Source organism: Lissotriton helveticus, chromosome 5_1, assembly GCF_964261635.1.
Source record: "Lissotriton helveticus chromosome 5_1, aLisHel1.1, whole genome shotgun sequence".
In the NCBI taxonomy this organism is placed as follows: Eukaryota; Metazoa; Chordata; class Amphibia; order Caudata; family Salamandridae; genus Lissotriton; species Lissotriton helveticus.
This window is the reverse complement of record NC_136065.1, coordinates 1,889,406,586-1,889,425,015: the sequence shown is the minus strand read 5'-3', so window position 1 is coordinate 1,889,425,015 and position 18,430 is coordinate 1,889,406,586. Positions and strand designations below refer to the sequence as shown.

General features: G+C 47.1%; 1 protein-coding gene across 1 annotated transcript in view; it reads left to right on the top strand.

The window, feature by feature from the left end:
- The window catches only part of NAGLU (N-acetyl-alpha-glucosaminidase), a 101,434-nt gene that overhangs the window by 69,678 nt on the left and 13,326 nt on the right, over nt 1-18,430 (top strand). Inside the window, exons 2-4 of the mRNA XM_078645378.1 lie at nt 5,005-5,152; nt 6,745-6,891; nt 11,148-11,233. Coding sequence (XP_078501504.1) covers nt 5,005-5,152; nt 6,745-6,891; nt 11,148-11,233 — 381 coding nt within the window. The remainder of the gene's footprint in view (nt 1-5,004; nt 5,153-6,744; nt 6,892-11,147; nt 11,234-18,430) is intronic.

Sequence of the window (18,430 nt, the reverse complement as noted above, 5' to 3'; positions counted from 1 at the left end):
AGTTAGGACTCTACAGGCATGTACACAATGTCTAAAGCCCAGGTTTTTGCATAATGGGATAATCCAGCACTTCCGAATTTCACTGTATGCTGGGCAAAAAAAGAGGATATGTATAATGTCTTCCCTGGCGTGATTACAGGCAGGGCAATTAGCCTTCATCGTTTTTGTCCATCTGGATGTGAATGCCCCAACCGGTAAGGAGCCGTGCCTCAATTGAATATATAGTTTTCTTGCCAGTGGCGGCTGCACCAGGTCCAAAAGCGCCTCCATCCAGTATTCAACTTTTGTTATGAGGAACTCAGTGGACAATCTGCCCAGGGAAGTAGAACAGTGTAGCAGTTTGAGGTTATGGGATTTTACAGCTGCCACCAGTACAGTCCTCTGCATCCTCATACAGCTGTCCTCCGGTGTTTCCCAAAGTTGGGGAAGACCAATTTGGTAAAGGAGAGTCTTAACGTGTACCAACCAAGGTATATTCTTGTTCTTTAACTGCTCCAAAATAGTATTGAATTCTGCTCTAAATGGTTCAAGCTCCGGCACAGACCAGAGCCTTCTCCAATAGAGAAGAGGTCGAGCTGCCACCAGATCAGTAATAGGTTCCAGACCCAGGTCCAGGCGTAATGGTAGCAGGGGCGTGCTTTGTGGAAGACCAAACAGATGTCGCATGAAAGAGTGCTCGACTTTCATTAGATTACATGCATTGGTGTGTCCCCAGAGTTCAGCAGCATATAAGGCTGCAGACCTGACCTGTGTTTTGTATATCTCTAGGGCAGGGGTAGCCGGTTTAAAAGTTGAGGCCCTATGGAATCTGCCTACGCCACCCATAATCTGTGCAAGTCTCAAGGAGGATCTAGAGACTTGTTGGTCCCATGTAAAATATTCAGTCAAAGTCACCCCCAGATATATAAAGGTCTTAACTCACTCAAGTGGGGTTCCATTCAATGTGGGGTTTGGGCGGGTGCACCTCGGGGGGTTGAAGATCATAAACTTGGTTTTCTCCAAGTTGATCTCCAAGCCCCGCGAGGCGCAGAAGGAAACAAACCCGTCCAGAACCCGCTGGATGCCCGATGATGTCCGCGACAACAACAAAGTGTCGTCCGCGAACATCAAAGCGGGCACCCTACCAGTAGCCAGGCGTGGAGTATCGTTATCCCTGACACAATTGAGTCTATCTATCAGGCCATTGACATATAAGCTAAAGAGGGTAGGGGCCAGTACGCAACCCTGGCGTACTCCCCGGGTAACAGGGAAACGATCGGATAGTTCCCCGTTTTTCCCACACCTCACCTGGGCGTAGTTCCCAGTGTGAAGCCGGATTAAGGCATCTAGTAAGTAAGGAGGGAGACCAAGTTCCTCCAACACCGTCCAGAGCCTCTCCCAAGGGACCAGATCGAATGCGGCCCGCAGGTCCACAAAAACAAGGTAGAGGCTGGCACCCTCTACTCTTGCAGTTTTCCAGAATAGGACCTGGAGTCGAAAGATCTGGTCCAGAGTCGAGACCCCTGATCTAAAACCGGCTTGGAGGGTGGTCAAAGTTTTGTTTTCCTCCATCCAGCCCAGCAATCTCTCCAGCAGGATTCGGCCCATCAGCTTCTGGGTAGTATCGAGTAGACTAATTGGTCTATAATTTGATTGGGTGAGCGGACAGCCCTTTTTAAAAATTGGAACAATCTCGGCTCCCAGCCAAGTCTCTGGTACTGGGGAGCCCTGTAGGACAGCATTGAACAGAACCATCAGATATGGGGCCCAGATGTTTGGCTGAGAGCGCAAGAGATCTCCAGGGAGCTTATCCAGACCCGGGGCCTTATTCGGGAGCAGTTTCTCAATTGCCAGTTCAACTTCCCTGAGTGTAATATTATCTGAACTATAAGTGGGAGACCCAGAAGGGGCATCCCCTCTCACTATTGCGAGACAGGATCCAGGTCCAGGGCCCAAGACCTCCGGCAGTCTACACTCGTGCAGGGGGTCTGGGGCCATGGGAAGCTCAGGAGCCTGGCTGGAGCCATAGTTTTGACAGGGGGAAATCCCTGCACCCGGGGCCCCCAGCAGTCGACACTCGTGCGGGAGGTCCCGGGCCGTGCTAGTGCAGGAAATCGAAATCCCGGAGCCCAAGGCCCCCGGCAGTCGGCTCTCATGCAGGGGGTCTGGGGCAACCGAAATCTCAGAAGCCTGATTAAAGCCAAGATTATGACAGGGAGAAGACCCAGTGCCCGGGGCCCCCAGCAATGGACACTCATGCGGGAGGTCCCGGGCCGTGCGGGCACGTGGATCCAAACTCCTGGACCCCGGGGCCCCCGGCAGTCGGTTCTCGTGCCGGAGGTCCCGTGGTGCACAGGCCCGAGGCTCCGAAACCGGTTCTGACAGCCAAATCTTCTGCTGGCTTACGTTACCTATCCTAAATTACCCCTTTTTTGCATTTTTTAGACTCCATTATTCATCACGGGTATACCTAACGTGGGTGTCCAAACACGTAGTTTCCCGGCTTCCTGGACGCTGACTGGCACGATGGGCTAGTCTTTGGTGATCCATTGGTGCTGACGTGCCTCTGTTGCTCCAAATACTGTTGTAGTGGGCCGCACAGGAAACAGTAGACTGCTGTCAACATTCTCTCTCAAGGTGCGGAGACCGAGTTCAGAGGTAGATAGGTGAAGAGTAGTCTGGAAAGAGCAAGTCACCGCTTCCTACACTCCCCTCTAGTTCGCTACTAAACAAAGTGCAAATGCAATGTGAAAAATGTCAAATGAATGCCCTGCAACTTACTGACCAAATGCCCCAAAAAAATCCCCTTAACGAAGTAACGAAACCGCAAAAAATGCAAGTGCTTACTTAAAAACAAGGACATTTGAAGCACAAATTGTCCTTCAGTTGGGACTTGGAAGTCTTGTTTTTACCATTCTAAAATGAGGACTGCAAATCCCAGAATGCAAAGAAATTACTGGTCTGGAATCGATAGTCACCCATGAATTAGGGGAAAAAGGCAGCTATGTTAGTAGATGACAGCGGTTACTGTGCTAAGAAACTCATAACCAGCTCCATGTGAAAACTAATGTGCATGTTTGAGTGTTTGCGATGTGCATTCGTGTGTGTGTATGTGTGTGTATGGTTTGTGTGTGGAGACTGGTGCTGCAATGGGGAGGTGTCACCTTTACTTGAGCAGGGATGTAATGGCCAAACCTGCACGCTCAGCGGGAAAGGCATGTAACATATGGTTATTGAACAAGTTGACTCTTTTAAAACATTCAGTTTATCTATACCAATGCAAGATGAAATGCCTCCTTTTTGAACTGACAGGGGACATTCCCATTCAGGGCCCTATTTTACGTGGGGTCGCTTTTCCTATATGCCCCACAGTGGCAGTTCCTCAGCTAAGGTGGAGGAGCGTTGCCCCACTGCTTTTTGCAGTGTAAAAAAAGGAAAAATAAAATGATAATATCTCGAGGTTATTATCATTTTAGTTTTCCCCGTTGGCACCGTCTTTGTGGGGCTGGACTGCTCTCAGAGCAGGGGGAGGAGTGGTTTGCACACCCTAAGTGAGTATGAGTGCTTGGCCAGCCATTTTGGGGCACCCAAAACAGTCATGCGCACATACCGTGTATTCCATGCAGGCTGCATTACAGCCTGCTTTGGAGAACATGCCCACCCCTCCAACCCCTGGCTGAGCAGCGTGTCATGACGCTCAGACCATTCGCAATGCTGCATTGCAGCTTTGTGACTGGCTTTAGGGAGCCTGGGCACCCTGGTGCTTCCTGTCTCCCTCAAGAAGCCAGGAAGAGTAAGTAGGAGAGGTGGCGGCTAGCCGGCAGGTAAGTGATTTTTTTTTAACCCATCCTAACACCCCTCTCCTCGGCCCACTGTTGCTTCCAAGTAGCAGCCGCCACTGATGCCCCCCGGTGCAGCATTCAAAAGTTGCTTCTGCGCAGACCTGGATAGTTCACCCTATTCTCATGTATGTACTGCCTCCAGGACAGCAGCAAGCGTGCGCTGCCCTGGGAGCAGTGCATTCACTGCCATACAGAGCAGCTGCTTCCAAGCCACTTCTTGAGTGTCTGAGGGGTACATGGAACCTTGTTTCACCCATTGAGAGGGCTGCCCTCAGAGGGTGCACTAACAGTGCACCCCCTTTTTGTGGCTCACCGTCTAAGAGCAGATTTGTCTCGACGCCTGTGTCTGTAATAGTGCAAGTGCAAAGTGATCTTCTCATTTGAATGGGGCAGCACCCCCATCTAAATGAGGGAATACTCTCTGAAGATTGCGTTTGCGCTACATGTGCACCAGTGCTGTCTGTATTACAGAAGGGCTGCACAAGCTTTTGGGGCTCCTTCTGTAATACGCAAGTGCTTGGGAGCACATAAAAAGCGGGGGCACAAACCCGTTGCATCTCCCTGGATATTTTTAATACAGCCCTTTAAAGCTCAAAAACTCTTAATTTCCTTTACTGGAGTCCTTAGGAGGGTGTGAAAGAAGATGAAATGAACATTGCAAGATTTAGGATTTGCTTTTCAAAAAAATACTGTAATTTAAATCTGTTTTCTGCATTTTTTTTTAATTAGTTTGCGGTCTGTCTGCAAAGACAGAGTTCGCTTAAATTTGCTGTAGACTCCAAAAAACGCTAGAGTTAAATGCTAAAAGGCCAGGTGACAAAAATAAGAAAATCCTAGGCATGTCAATATTTTATTAAAAGGAAGAACATTTGAATAAATGAAGTTCGTGAGTGATATTGATCAAGACAAGCCCTAGATAAGAAGTGCATTAAACTAATGAAATGTGCATTTTGTGTTTGTGTTTGCATTTTATTATCATTGTTTTTAGATTTATTGTTAGAGTTAAAGTTGGCGACAAACTATGGTCCAACTTTACTGTTGTGGTAAGGTTAAGGAGTTGTTTTATGTGATGTATCTGTTTGTGTAGCAATTTTTCTTAGAGGAGGCTAGGCCTTCATGATGCTACCCTTAAATAAAGTCACTTCCAGCCGCAGTTCTGAGGTTATCTTGGTTTGTGTTCTAGGTTCCGGTACTACCAGAATGTGTGCACTTCAAGCTATTCCTTCGTATGGTGGGACTGGGAGCGTTGGGAGAAAGAGATCGACTGGATGGCTTTGAACGGCATCAATATGGCCCTCGCGTTCACTGGCCAAGAAGCCATCTGGCAGCGGGTTGAGTATTCCTAATAATGATAATATTGGCCTAATATTGACTTTCCATACAAATACAGTTGTATCTCTACACTCTAAAAGTAGGTGTTATTAGTTAATACCTACTGCATTAGTAATTTCAGAAGAATCAAAGACTTGCTTTGTAGGCCACATACTTATCCGTAACGTGGGGATTTCGCCCGAATGAACTGTTGTGTGCTCTTCTGTCTATGCATGACCTGTAAACAGAGAACATTCAAAAACGTTGGAAATAGTAGCAACCACAAAGGTATCTTTTTAAAAGTCTGTGTGTAGTAATGGCTTTTGGCTAATTGAAATGGCTGCTTTTCACCTCCCTCTCCTTTCCTCCAGATATCCTACACAAACAATTGATGTCTCCTTTTCCAAAAATTGTAGCAATCTATTTCTGCTCCACTAATTCGCCCATGCTGAATGTTTCCCTTTCCAAGAATGCAACCCCTACTAGGCCATTCTGCCATACTAGGGGAAGGAGAATAGATGCATCTTTCTGATGCTGAGTTACACATCTCACTAGGGTCGAGATGTATCCTTTCTATGAGTAAACCAGGGATGTGAAATTTGCACGCAAGACTGGTTTGCAAATGGGATTGATGTAAAGTGGCCTTTGTACAAATAGGTTGCTTCACAAACTCTCCATTTGCAAGGGGTGTGATTGCCTGTTAATGCAACGAGGGAAGCCGGCGAGGCACAGCAGATTTGCCTTTGCTTTCCAAAACTGGAATCATATGTTTTTTAAGCAGCGTAAGATACAAGTGCTGCGTTGCAATTTTTGTGCCCATTTAGGAAGACTTCGGGAGGAGCAGGTCCCCTAGAAACATTAACTGCCTGCCCACCCTACCTCACCCAACCCGCCGCCCCCTTTCAAGGCTGCCAACAAAATTTGAGGAGTCTTAAAAGGATACCTTCCTTTTTGCAAATTAGTTACAACCCCAACTGATAGGCAATAAAATATCAATGTTCGTAATCACAGTTGCTGTCACAAATCACTGATAAATTTCTTTCTGACTTAAAAAATAGTGTGGTTGCTTCTTTCATGCCCCCTCCCCCACCTGCGATTCCAAAAGGATCGCAAAAGTCATTGTACGAAATGGCTGACTCATAAATGTCTTTTGTTCATTAAGAAAAGTCCTTTCGTGGTTGCAGACCTTGGGATTTAGCAAATCGCAGGGTTTGTAACCACGGATGGGCTTTATACATCTGGCCCAATGTATTATCTCAAGTTGAAGGGTGCGGCAAGCTATTGTGGGTAGCCTTAAAACAATTCCCCACATTACTCTTGTTCTTTTTCTGTGTTGTTGTTTATTACAATCCAGGTCAGAACAATAAAGTTGGCTCAGTGAATCCACATGCTTAGAAGTTGGTCAGTAACTATAGCTACTTATTCTTTATTAATTGACTGACTGATTTTGAAGACCGTGGGCCATTCCAAGGAGTTGCCTATTCCAAGGCTAGACCCCTGACGATTGGGCGAGGAAGAATGAACAATAAAAGATATGTCTTTCAGATTCTGGCTGAACACATTTACTTTGTATTCAGGAATATATATGTCTTTGTTTTTCCTATTGTTTTAGGTTTATTTAAGCTTGGGATTAAACCAGTCAGAAATCGATGAGTTCTTTACAGGACCGGCGTTTCTAGCCTGGGGACGGATGGGGAACCTTCATACATGGGCAGGCCCGCTTCCTCTGTCCTGGAATTTAAAACAGTTGTATTTACAGGTAAGTGGCAAAATGAGCATTTTTTAAATGTGGAGATGTGTATGGCATTTTACAGAAGATTTCAAATTGTCACAGCACTGCTAACAGGCTACAAATTACACAGACTGTCTGGGCATAGGTTTAGATGGCAGTAGTCTCCTCCACTCTCAGGATGTTTGAATTACATCTGCATTCACTGTTATAATACTACAGAGTAGTTATGAAGTGGAGGCTAGAAGGTTTTGAGGTCTACAGTTCACAGTGGGGTTCAGTGTGAATCCTGTATACAGATGTAAACAATGACCACTGAGTTTTGTATTGTATAGAACATCTCACCTCTGACCACGCGCTGACGTACTTTGGACGTTCAGTATTATGGCTGGCGAAGAGCAATGAAAGCATGTTGAATTGCAGTATCACCTTTGTGGGCAGTTTTGTGGTGCAATGCTCTTATCCGGACACTGGTTGCTGCATCTAAGTGTATAGTAGGTGATAGAGGAGTGAGGGATAGAGTACATGCACATGTATGCATTTCTGCTGTCTCTGCTTTTGTGCGGTTGCCGGATCAGCCCTCACTGTTTAAGTTACCTGTTGTGACACATTTCCTTAAGGGCTTGCAACATTTGTTCCCTCCAACCCCTTTTAGCATGCCCCAATGGGATCTCAATTTAGTCCTTGAATTTCTTATGAGCTCCCCATTTGAGCTCCTAGGCAGCTGTCATCTGAGACGTCTGACTTGTTAGATTGTGTTCTTAGTGGCCATTACATTGGCCATGAGGGTCCGTGAGCTTCAAGCTCTTAGATTTAACCCTTCTCTATACTAGCTTTTACCTGGACAAACTGATTCTTCGGACTTGCGGCTCCTTTCTACCAATGGTCGAGACTCCATTCCACGTCGGCCAAGACATCACATTACATACATTTTTCGCTTCAGCTCATACTTCTATGGAAGGGGGAAGGCTCCACGGTTGGTACCCGAAAATAGTTCTTTCTTTTTAAATTGATCATACCAAACATCACCGGGTGAATGAACAACAAGTTATCTGATCACAAGAGTGAAAAAAACCAGGGCTGTGCAGAAAATAACCATCTCTTGATAGATTGTACTTTGCACTACACACTAGCTAAGAAGCAGCCGAGCTTGTGGGTCCATTCTACCAGGGCCGAGGTCGCTACTACTGTGTTAACATGCAGAGTATCTGACCTGGAAATCTGCCAAGCTCCTACATGGCGTCATTCCACATTTTCACTAAGCACTACTGCTTGGACAGTCCGGTTCATCAAGTCTGGCATTTTGCCTATTCGTTCCTCCTGGATTTCCTGGTTTGAGCCAGTTTTCAAACCCACCTCTGTGGAGGTATTGCTTTGGTATCTATTATAAGGTTCTTTATCAGAAGAACAAGTTGCGTTCCTTCGTACCGCTTTTTCTGGTTGAGACTCTTATCTAACTTCCGATTCCTCACTGACTCTCACATCCTCCCGATCTGCAAAATTGCTCTTAAGCCAAAAGCTCCTGTTAGGTACTGCACACTGATCTCACATCATTCAGTCATGGCTCCACGTTTTTGGCACAGAAAAAGTCCAGAAAGAAACTGTCAGTGTACCGGGTTGGCTCTAATAGGGGCACCTCGCTTCTCACTTCCAACGCGGTTGACTCCACCTACAAGCACACAGTGGTACTGCTCAAGATCTTCGGGGTAAAGTCTTTTGCCTGGGGATTATTCTAAGGTGAGCAATCTGCAGTTCAAGAGTTTCTACCAGAAATTGGGTTATCAAAGGCTAGTAACTTGTTCAACATTGCCAGATGCAAAACATTTTTTTTTATAAGTTGAGTTCCCATTCTCTTAACACGAAATAAGGCTTCGCCCTATGTTGAAGGAGTTGACTCCTTTCACAATGATGGTTGTTGAATTATATATTTTAATTGAGGTGCATAATAATATTTATCCAGCATAACTCCTGTGTATATGGATATAGAAGAGGGACTCGTTTCATGCAAACTGCTTTAAAAACCGTCTATTTGGGGTGCGGCGGAGTTTTTAGCCTTTCGGTGACTCTCGGCTGAGAAACCTGCCTTGGCTTGTGAGATTCCCGTTGTGAATCCTGTTCCTCCCTGATGTGAGACCCAGTCCCGAGGTGAGGTGGAGAAGGACGAGGCCGGAACAGCTAAGATGGCGGAGAGCGCCCTCGTACGCACACCTCACCCGGGCAGAGAAGCCGCTATACGAGAGAGTCCTGGGGTCTGGCGACACGAGAGCGAGCCCACGTCCAGAGATGTTTTGGCTGCGTTAACAACTCTGCATGAGTCCCTGATCCGGGGACGCCCGGGATCTGGGCAGGAGGATGGCCGCCATTGTTGTCCCGCCGCTCCACATGGGTATGGGTGCATCACAAGGAAGCGCCGATGTGCCCGCCTTTGCGTCAGTGATGAACGTTCCAGCTGCGCCTACGTTTGTGGAGACGCCGATAGACCCGGTCCGTGAAACCGCTTTGGATTGCTCTGTTGTGTTTGGGAGTGACTCGTCGGGGCCCTTATCTGTACGGCGACAGAAGAAACAACGTCGATCCATAGTTTGGGTTGCCCCGGCGGCGTTTCAACACTTGTCGGATTGTGTGACCTTCTCCTCCTGGCTGGTGAGACTCTGTTCTGCCTGGGAGATGTTTCCGGTATCGGTGCTGCCACAGACGGAGTTCCGCCATGCTTACTTGGCTGGGATTTGGGGCCTACAGTCCCATGGAGTATTGGCGTTTCCCGGACCGCCCGGTTCGGTTGGACCCACCACACTGTACTGTATGCCGCTTGCTGAATGGCCGTCTGTGGGTACTATTGATAGAGAAGGCCAGGGTTGATATCGTTTAGGATATGATGGAACACATTGTTGGCAGACGGTGTTTTGGAGGGACACTCCGCGGGGCTGTTACCGATTGAATTTATGATTCTTGCTTACTGTGGCTATTCTGACTTTGCTTCTGACGTATATTGTGCGCGATAGGTGAGGGGGGGGCGGGTGGTCTGATCGGTGGCCCTTCTTCATATTTTTTCCTTTCCTTTTTATTCTTTTTATTCTATATTTCGGGTCTCTTCTTTAGGGCGATAGGCACGCTGCTGGGGGGGGTAGGCCGTAGCCTTCTGCAGGGGTGCAGGGTGGGGGGTAGGGGGAAGAGGGTTGTTTATTTGTTCTTCCTTTGTCTCTATGGCCCTTTGCCTTTTCTTTTTCTGGGTGTCGTCGCCTTCATGTTTCCTACAATCTGTTTTGGTTTTAAGGGCTGGGGTGCTGATTCGACATGACGTGTATGTGTTGTTTACAATTATCCTGACTCGTATGCCTTGCCCCTGTGTCCTCAAGTGTATTCGCACTCATTGCGGGTTTCTGTTTTATGTTGCTATTGTAGGATCATGTGCGACCGTCTGGCACTTCTTCTGATATTTTTTCTGTTTTATTTTTCTTCATTGTAAAATTGACCTTCTTAATTCCTGCTTATCACGCTGTACGCTTAAATACGAGTTGTATCCTGGATACTTACCTGACCCCGGCTTATGGACCGCTGTTTCTTTTTTATATTGCTTTGTTGACCTTACGAATTGACTAGCAGCCGGCCGGGATGGTTGTAGGCCCATGCTTGTATTTATGTGAAGTGATAATAAAGGTTTAAAAAAAACAACAACAAAAAAAAAACGTCTATTTGGTCTTTTAAGAGCTGAACTTAATACAAAAGACCAATAAAAAGACCCAGTAGAGGTGATGGAGATAGCTTCCAGCCTGAAGCAATGGTAAAAAGTTGTTTTGCATTTTTCGTGTTAAAGCAGAATCTGTAAGAGTTCTGTTAAAGAATGGCGAGACGTTTGTGTGGGGTAAAGAACAGGAAGGAGATTTCAGTCAAGGGAATAATGTGCATATCATGTCAGCATGGATACCTTCGTTAAGGTGATAATGTATCGTTGTTTTCAAAAAAACTTCCTGGTCACCTAAACTATCTGCTTCCTAACCTTTTTTACAAGGAGGTATAAATGGATATCTGCCTCCTGATAGCCTGATGAAACATGCCAATCGTATAAAAGTGGTAACAAAAAACAATATGCTGTAATTGTTTTTTTCTGGGGGGAGGGATTTGTCAGTACGTGACAGTGGGGTCCTGGAAGTGTCTGGGATTAATAGTTGTATAAAATGTGAGAAAGCCAAGCCATCTACTCTGGATATTTTTTCAGTTCTTCTCTTCAAGAAATGTTTTGCTCCACTGATTTTTGTTTTCTTAGTATGTCCTTTTCTCCACACTAGTACAGGATCCTGGCAAGGATGAGGTCGTTGGGGATGATTCCAGTGCTGCCAGCCTTTGCGGGACACGTTCCACGCGGGATTCTAAGGTACGTGTCACATCACATATATATATATTTAGGCCGATAAGATGACTGGTGGCGGCAAAGTTTAAGAGCTTTTGCATCCTTATTTCCATACGCTCAGGTTACAGACCAGTAACTAAATGCAAATGTCACAGTAGGAGGACACTGCTTTTCTGCAGTGGTGCCTCAGAGGAGGAGTGGTGGTGGTGGGGGGTGTTCGAAGGGAAGGTTGTTGGACAGGCATGCACCACTGTCTAGGACAGTGGTTCTTAACCTGTCGTCTGGAGACGCCTGGGGATTCGCAAATCCTATTAAAGGGGCCTGTGCCTGATTTAAAAAATAAAATACTAGTAACAGATTTATTAAGTGTATATCCGTAGAGAAGTAGAATTTTGAATTTAAGAAATGTGAAGGCGTTTAAAATTAAAGGCTAAAAATTAAGTTGGTATCCTCAGATTGATTTGTGGGAGCACTGCAAGGACGTCAAACATAATCTAGTATGGACAATGGAAACCGCCATTACAACGTGTGGCATTACAACACATATGCCTTTTCCACGCATGCCTTTACAAAATATTTCATTGTAAAGGCATAAATGGTAAAGGCATATGTGTTTTACATGTAAGTATAGGGTTTAGGGTGGGTTTGGGCTTTGGGGTCGAGAGGTATAGGTTTTGGGGTGCCATGGTTAATTTTAGAGTGGATATAGGTTTTGGGGTGCCAAGGTTAATTTTAGGATTTAGGGTGGTTTTGGGTTGCCAAGGGTAATTTTAAGTTTTAGGGTGGGTATGGATTTTGGGGTAGCAAGGGTAACTTTAGGGTTCAGGGTCAGTTTGGGTTTTGGGGTAGCAAGGGTAATTTTAGGGATCAGGGTCTGTTTAGGTTTTGAGGTGCTACGGATAATTTTATAGTTCAGGGTGAATTTGGGTTTTGGGGTGCCCAGGTTCATTTTAGGGTTCAGGGTGGGTTTGGGTTTTAGGGTGCCATGGGTAATTTTAGAGTTCAGGGTGGGTTTGGGTTTTAGGGTGCCCATGGTAATGTTAGGGTGGGTTTGGGTTTTGGGGTGCTAAGGGTAATTTTAGGGTTCAGGCTGGGGATGGGGTTTGGGGTGCTATGGGTAATTTTGGCATTCAGAGTGAATATGGCTTTCGGGGTGCTAAGGGTAATTATGGGGTTCAGGGTGTGTTTGTGGGTGCCAAGGGTAATTTTAGGGATTAGGTGGGATGGGTATTGGAGTGCAAAGTGTAATTTGTGGGTGCTAAGGGTATTTAAATATATATATATATATATATATATATATATATATATATATATATATATATTATATATATATATTAATATATATATATACATATATATATGTATATATATATATATATATATATATATACCATTACTTAACCACTTTTACCAAGTATATGCCTTTACTACGCATGCCTTTGTGTTGTAATGGCATGCGTGGTAAAGGCATATGTGATGTAAAAGGGTGTGTTGTAACTGCACTTGCGTTGGTACAACCTCGTTGTAATGGCATGCATTGTGTTGGCATGCGATGTAACGTCATATATTCATGGACAATGGCTGGCATCAATTGAATTTAGAACAGCTCCAAACGTTATACTTTGTGTATTCATTTTGTGAATGCTTGTTTCCGTAATTTTGTGTATTGTTTTGCATTTCAAATCATTGAAATTGCTGGGCCGGGTCCACAGAGTTCAATAATGATTAGGGCTCCTGGTCTTATGGTATTTCTTTTTTTAACATTTCCGGCTTTATTTATCCATATTCATTTTTGGGCCATTTTATCTGTGTATATATATATCCATATTTATTTTGTGTTTTGCTTTGAATGAAGTTGTAAAACTGCATTTCCACATTTATTTAACTGGTAGAAACACACTCATACTTTGATGTCTGTTGTGTTTTAGCTATTTAAGCGGCCTTACATAACAATACATCCACTGGTAAATACTAGCATTATACCACAAATGTATATTGGCACATGCCGTTATTCAAAATGTCATCCTGTTTTTTTTAATTTCCCATGCTTTTCATCTGCTCAGCTGTTGGGCTAGAATTCTTGAAAGACTGCATGGAGAGTCACTTAAAAGCAGCACAATTTTCTGTATTTATCCACTTTTAAAAATAAATGCAGCCAGAATACACGTTGTTTTCTGTAAAAACGGAAAACAGGGAGCCTTAATAATGATTAAGCAGGAGTCCCCAGATTTCAGAAAAGATTAAGGGGCAAGGGTTTCCACAGAATTCAAAGGTTGAGAACCACTGCTCTAGAACAAACTCTTCGTTGCATAAGTTCCTCCAACGTGAGGAATCTGGAAGCAAACTCTTAAGGTGGTCTGCACCTGAAATGTAGTAGCCGAAGTCCAGAGAGCACAACTCAAAACTGGGCCGGACACTTGGTTGGGCACCGACCTGTATTGTGTTTTTATGTCTAGGTTGTAAAAACTTTTAGAAAATCAGCAAAAGTTTTTATTATTTTCTGTTTTGAAATATAAACTTAAAATAAGAACAAATTAATTCAAAAATATTTTAAACTATTTCAACAGTTTTAGATGATCATGAAAGCAAATATTAGCGCAGTTGTGACCATGAAAAAAGAAAAAGAAGACAGTTGATTTTACACAAGTTTATCAGAAGGGCAAGTATTTTTCGCAGAGAAAGATAGCTACTTTGCATCAGGTCGGTGCGCAATGTAGAAAACTCCAGCCTCCGTGAGCCATGGAATCCAGGCAATCACAACGTCGGTTGGAGTGTGGGTGTGAACAGGATGGTTTTACAGAGAAATCAGACTTTTGTGAACAGCAGTGTTATCTGGTGGATGAGGCTGGTAAAGACCTCTGACCTCCTGGTCCGGGACATGCTCCCCCCCGCAGCTACGCTGTTAAGTGCCACCACTCGGGTACTGTGTTCTGTGCGCTGTTTGCTCAGGTAGGTTTTCGAGGCCCTCCTCCACCCGCAGGCTCCTGCCTGCGCCTCATCCCTGGTGGTCCAGTGGGAGAGCCTTGCTCTTCTGCTGGCCACATTTGTCTGTGTCTGTCTTTGTGCTGTTTTTCTGTCGCTCTGTGCCCATTTTATGTCTTCTATCTAGCCTCCTCACTCTATCTCTATTGTGCGTGTCTTTATTGTGCCAGTAATTGTACCTGTGTTCTTATTTATTTTATTTATTTTGGAATTTTGTAAAGCGCTTAGCTACGCTCACCGGCGTGTCCCTGCTCTGAGATTGCTTGAGTGCAAGAGAGGAGGAGCTAGGACAGAGCTAGACGAAACAGATGTGTTTTGAGGGCTCTGCAAAATTTGGCCTCAGAAGGTTCAAGGTGGGGAACGATCTGCCCCCCATGCGGGATCTGCGGATTTTGGGGACTGTGACCAAGCCAGTGTCAGAAGATCTAAGCATCCGCTCTGGTCTGTAGGGGGTAATAAGACCATTAAGAGGGGCGGGTGCTCTGCCTCCCAGAATACGCTGGCATACGCAGAGGGCCTTGTATTTGATCCTTTCACAGATTAGCAGCCAGTGAAGGGTCTTTAAGGCCGCTTTGGAGGAAGTTCGCCTCGGGAGCCTTAGCACCAACCGGGCTGTTGCGTTCTGCAATACCTGGAGATGGTTAAGACTACTGACCGTACTGCCCAGGTAATGGAGATTAGCATAATCGAACCTTGATGTTACCAGGGCATGCACAAGGGTCTGTCTGTCTCCAACAGGGAGCATGTCAAGGAACTTACGCAAGGTTTTGAGTATTCCAAAACACATTCCCACTACCCGATTGATCTGGGGCGTAAACGATAGTTCGGAGTCAAATAGTACCCCTAGGTTTTTAGCCTGTTGAACAGGCATAGGTGTCGGGCCCAGGCAGTCTGGCCACCATGCTGAGGACCACACAGATGGACCCCTCCCCACCACGAGCACCTCAGTCTTGGAGCCATGCAACTTCAGGCAGTTGTTAGACATCCAGGAGGCTAGCTCCTGCATGCAGGCACTGAAGTTGGCGGCCGCAGTGTCGGGCGCCCGTGATAGGGAGATGGCCAGCTGCGTGTCGTCCGCATAAGATACAAGTTGGATACCATATCTCTCCACAATAGTGGCTACAGGAGATGCATACAGGTTGAACAGGGTGGGGCTTAGGGCAGAGCCCTGGGGAACCCCTTGATCAAGATAGAACAGACTGGAATAGTGTTCTCCCTGTCTAACCTGGAAGCCTCTTTCCGTCAGAAAGGATTGTAGCCATCTAAGTGCCCTCCCATTGATTCCTCCCTTATTGAGACACTGTAGCAAGATGGAATGTGCTACAGTGTCAAAGGCGGCACTCTGGTCAAGCAAGATGAGTGCCATAGTTTGACCCTAATCAACTCCTTGCCTGACGGTCTCGGTGGCCAGAAGCAGCGCAGACTCCGTAGAGTGGCGAGGACGGAATCCAAACTGCGTAGGGTGGAGGAGAATGGATTCATCCACAAAGGTCATAATTTGGGAATTGACCACCTTTTCTGCCACCTTGGCCATATAAGGGAGAAGAGAAATGGGTCTCAAATTGTCCAACCTAAGGTTAGATTTTTTTGGAGCGGAAGTACAATCGCTTGCTTCCATTTTTTGGGTACAATGCAGGTCTTAAAAGAGATGTCAAGAACATCTCTAATATAAGGTTCTAAGGTTTCGATGCTTCCACCAAGGAGTTTCGGTGATGCAGGGTCACAAGGGGACCCGGATTTGATCGAGCGACAAATCCGCTGCAGCTCATTAGGGGATGGAATAACAAAATTGCATAGTCTATTAGTGCCTGCATCTAAATTAGGGAGTTCCCTGAACTCAGTTGGCTTATCTTTACCCCCTGTGAAAGCAGAATAGATGTTAGCCACTTTATCAGAGAAGTACGAAGCAATACGATTACAGGACTCGACTGAGCTCTGTGTTGTTCAGTCATTTTCTGTCTCCGTGCCTGTTTTGCCCTCTGTGCTCCTCGCGTCGCCGCTGCAGCCCACGCGCCCCCCCCTTGCCGGTTCTCGCTTCCCACCTCCCAGCTGCTCTTCCCTTCCCTACTTAATGGTGGCCGCTGCAAGGGAGTGCGCGCAAGACCTCTGACCTCCTGGTCAGGGCCCTGCTCTCCCCCCTGCAGCTCCACTGTTAAGTGCCACCGCTCCGGCACTATGCTCTGTGCGCTGTTTGCTCAGGCAGGTGTTTGAGGCCCTCCTCCAGCCGCAGTCTCCTGCCTGCGCCTCATCCCTGGTGGTCCAGTGGGAGAGCCTTGCTCTTCTGCTGGCCACTGTTGTCTTTGTGCAGTTTTTCTGTGCCCGTTTTCTGTCTTCCTTCTAGCCTCCTCACTCTATCTCTATTGTGCCTGCCTTTATTGTGCCAGTAATTTACCTGTTTTCTCTGTGTTGTCTAGCCGTTTTCTGTCTCCTTGCCTGTTTTGCCCTCTATGCCCTTCCCGCTGCTGTTGCCCCGTGGCCCCTCCCCCCTGCCAGCAACCGCTTCCCGCCTTTCAGCTGCGCTCCCCCCTCCCCTACTTAATGGCGGCCGTGCTGCTGGTGCGCCAAAGGCAAGCCCATCTGCGCCCGTCCGCGGCCCAGCCAGCGCAAGGATCCCTGGATCTACGACCTCCCGCCGCTACAACTCCGCCGCCCTCAACCCCGGAAGGAACAGCTGCCAGAGATCGACACCAAACTCCACCCACGGCCAATTTTCCTGCCGACAATGCCAACAATCCTTCACCATCGACAGCCCCCCCCGATCGTCGAACCCACACCGGATGCCCGTACCACAGATGCCCTGAGTTGCATCCTCCTCAACGTGCGCACCCTACACAGACAAGCTGTAGATATCAGGGACCTGCTCGACACCCTCTCGCCAGACGTTGCCATCTTCACTGAAACATGGACCAATGCCACCTTTCCCACCACCATCGCCAACAGATACACGATCCAGAGAAAGGACTGCCCCCACCGCCCAGGAGGAGGACTCGCCATCACGCACAAGAGCTCCCTCTGACTCCTCCAGCACGAGCGACCCCCCTCTCCAACACAGAGCACCTCCACTTCCACTCGCCTAAAGACCCCCTGAGCCCCACGCCTCTTCTGCCACCACCATCACCAACCTCGTCGCACCCCACACCATCGCCTCCATGGACTACATTCTCATTGGAGACCTGAACTTCCACGTTGACAACCGCATCAACCCTAACTCAACCACCCTCCTGGATAACCTTGCCAACCTCAGACTAAAGCAGCTCGTCAACACCCCCACTAACAAGGCCGGACACATCCTCAACCCCACTCTCACAGGAGGGACAAACATCCACTCCAGCCACACCTCGCAACCCCTCAGGACAGACCACCACTGTGTACACTTCACCTTCACCACTACCACCATACCTGCACCCGCCACGAAGGAACTGGAGCCAGGTCACTGAGGAACACCTCCACACCACCCTCTGCCACGACTCCCCCCTCCACCACGACCGACACCAACTCTGCAGCCAAAGAACTACACCGCTGGATCACCAGCTGTGCAGACAAGCTTGCACCCCTCCAGACAACGCCCCCCCGGAGGCCACCTGGTTCACCACCGACCTCCAGGAAGCCAGTCGCTCCGAGAAACGCTGGAGAAACAGGAAAACCACCAAAGACCAGAACACCTACAGGAACGCCATGACTGAATACCACCAGCGCATAAGAGACACCAAGAGGACCTTTTTCCAGAATAAAATCCACACCAACGCCAGCAACACAAAGGAACTCTTCAAAGTCATACAACAGTTCACCACCAAACCTGCCAGCAAAGTCACGGACTTCACACCATCCCAGGACCTCTGCAACAAACTCAGCTCCTACTTCTACCTGAAAATCAAGGCCCTCTACGACAACTTAAGCGAACAGACTCCACCCTCCTCGCTGCCATCACAACCAGCCCACCATCACCACCTGGAAACCGGTTACCACCAAGGATACTGCCACAACCATGATGAACACCCACTCAGGAGCCCCCACGGACCCCTGCCCGCCGCACATCTACCACAGAGCCACCACCACCATAGCACCTGAACTATGCCGAACCATTAACGCCTCCTTCGAATCAAGCATCTTCCCTGACGACTGGAAGCAGGCAGAGGTCAAGCCCCTCATCGTGAAACCCTCGGCAGACCCAACGGACCTGAAAAACTACCGGCACATCTCACTCCTTCCCTTCGCAGCCAAAGTCAGCAAGAGATTCGT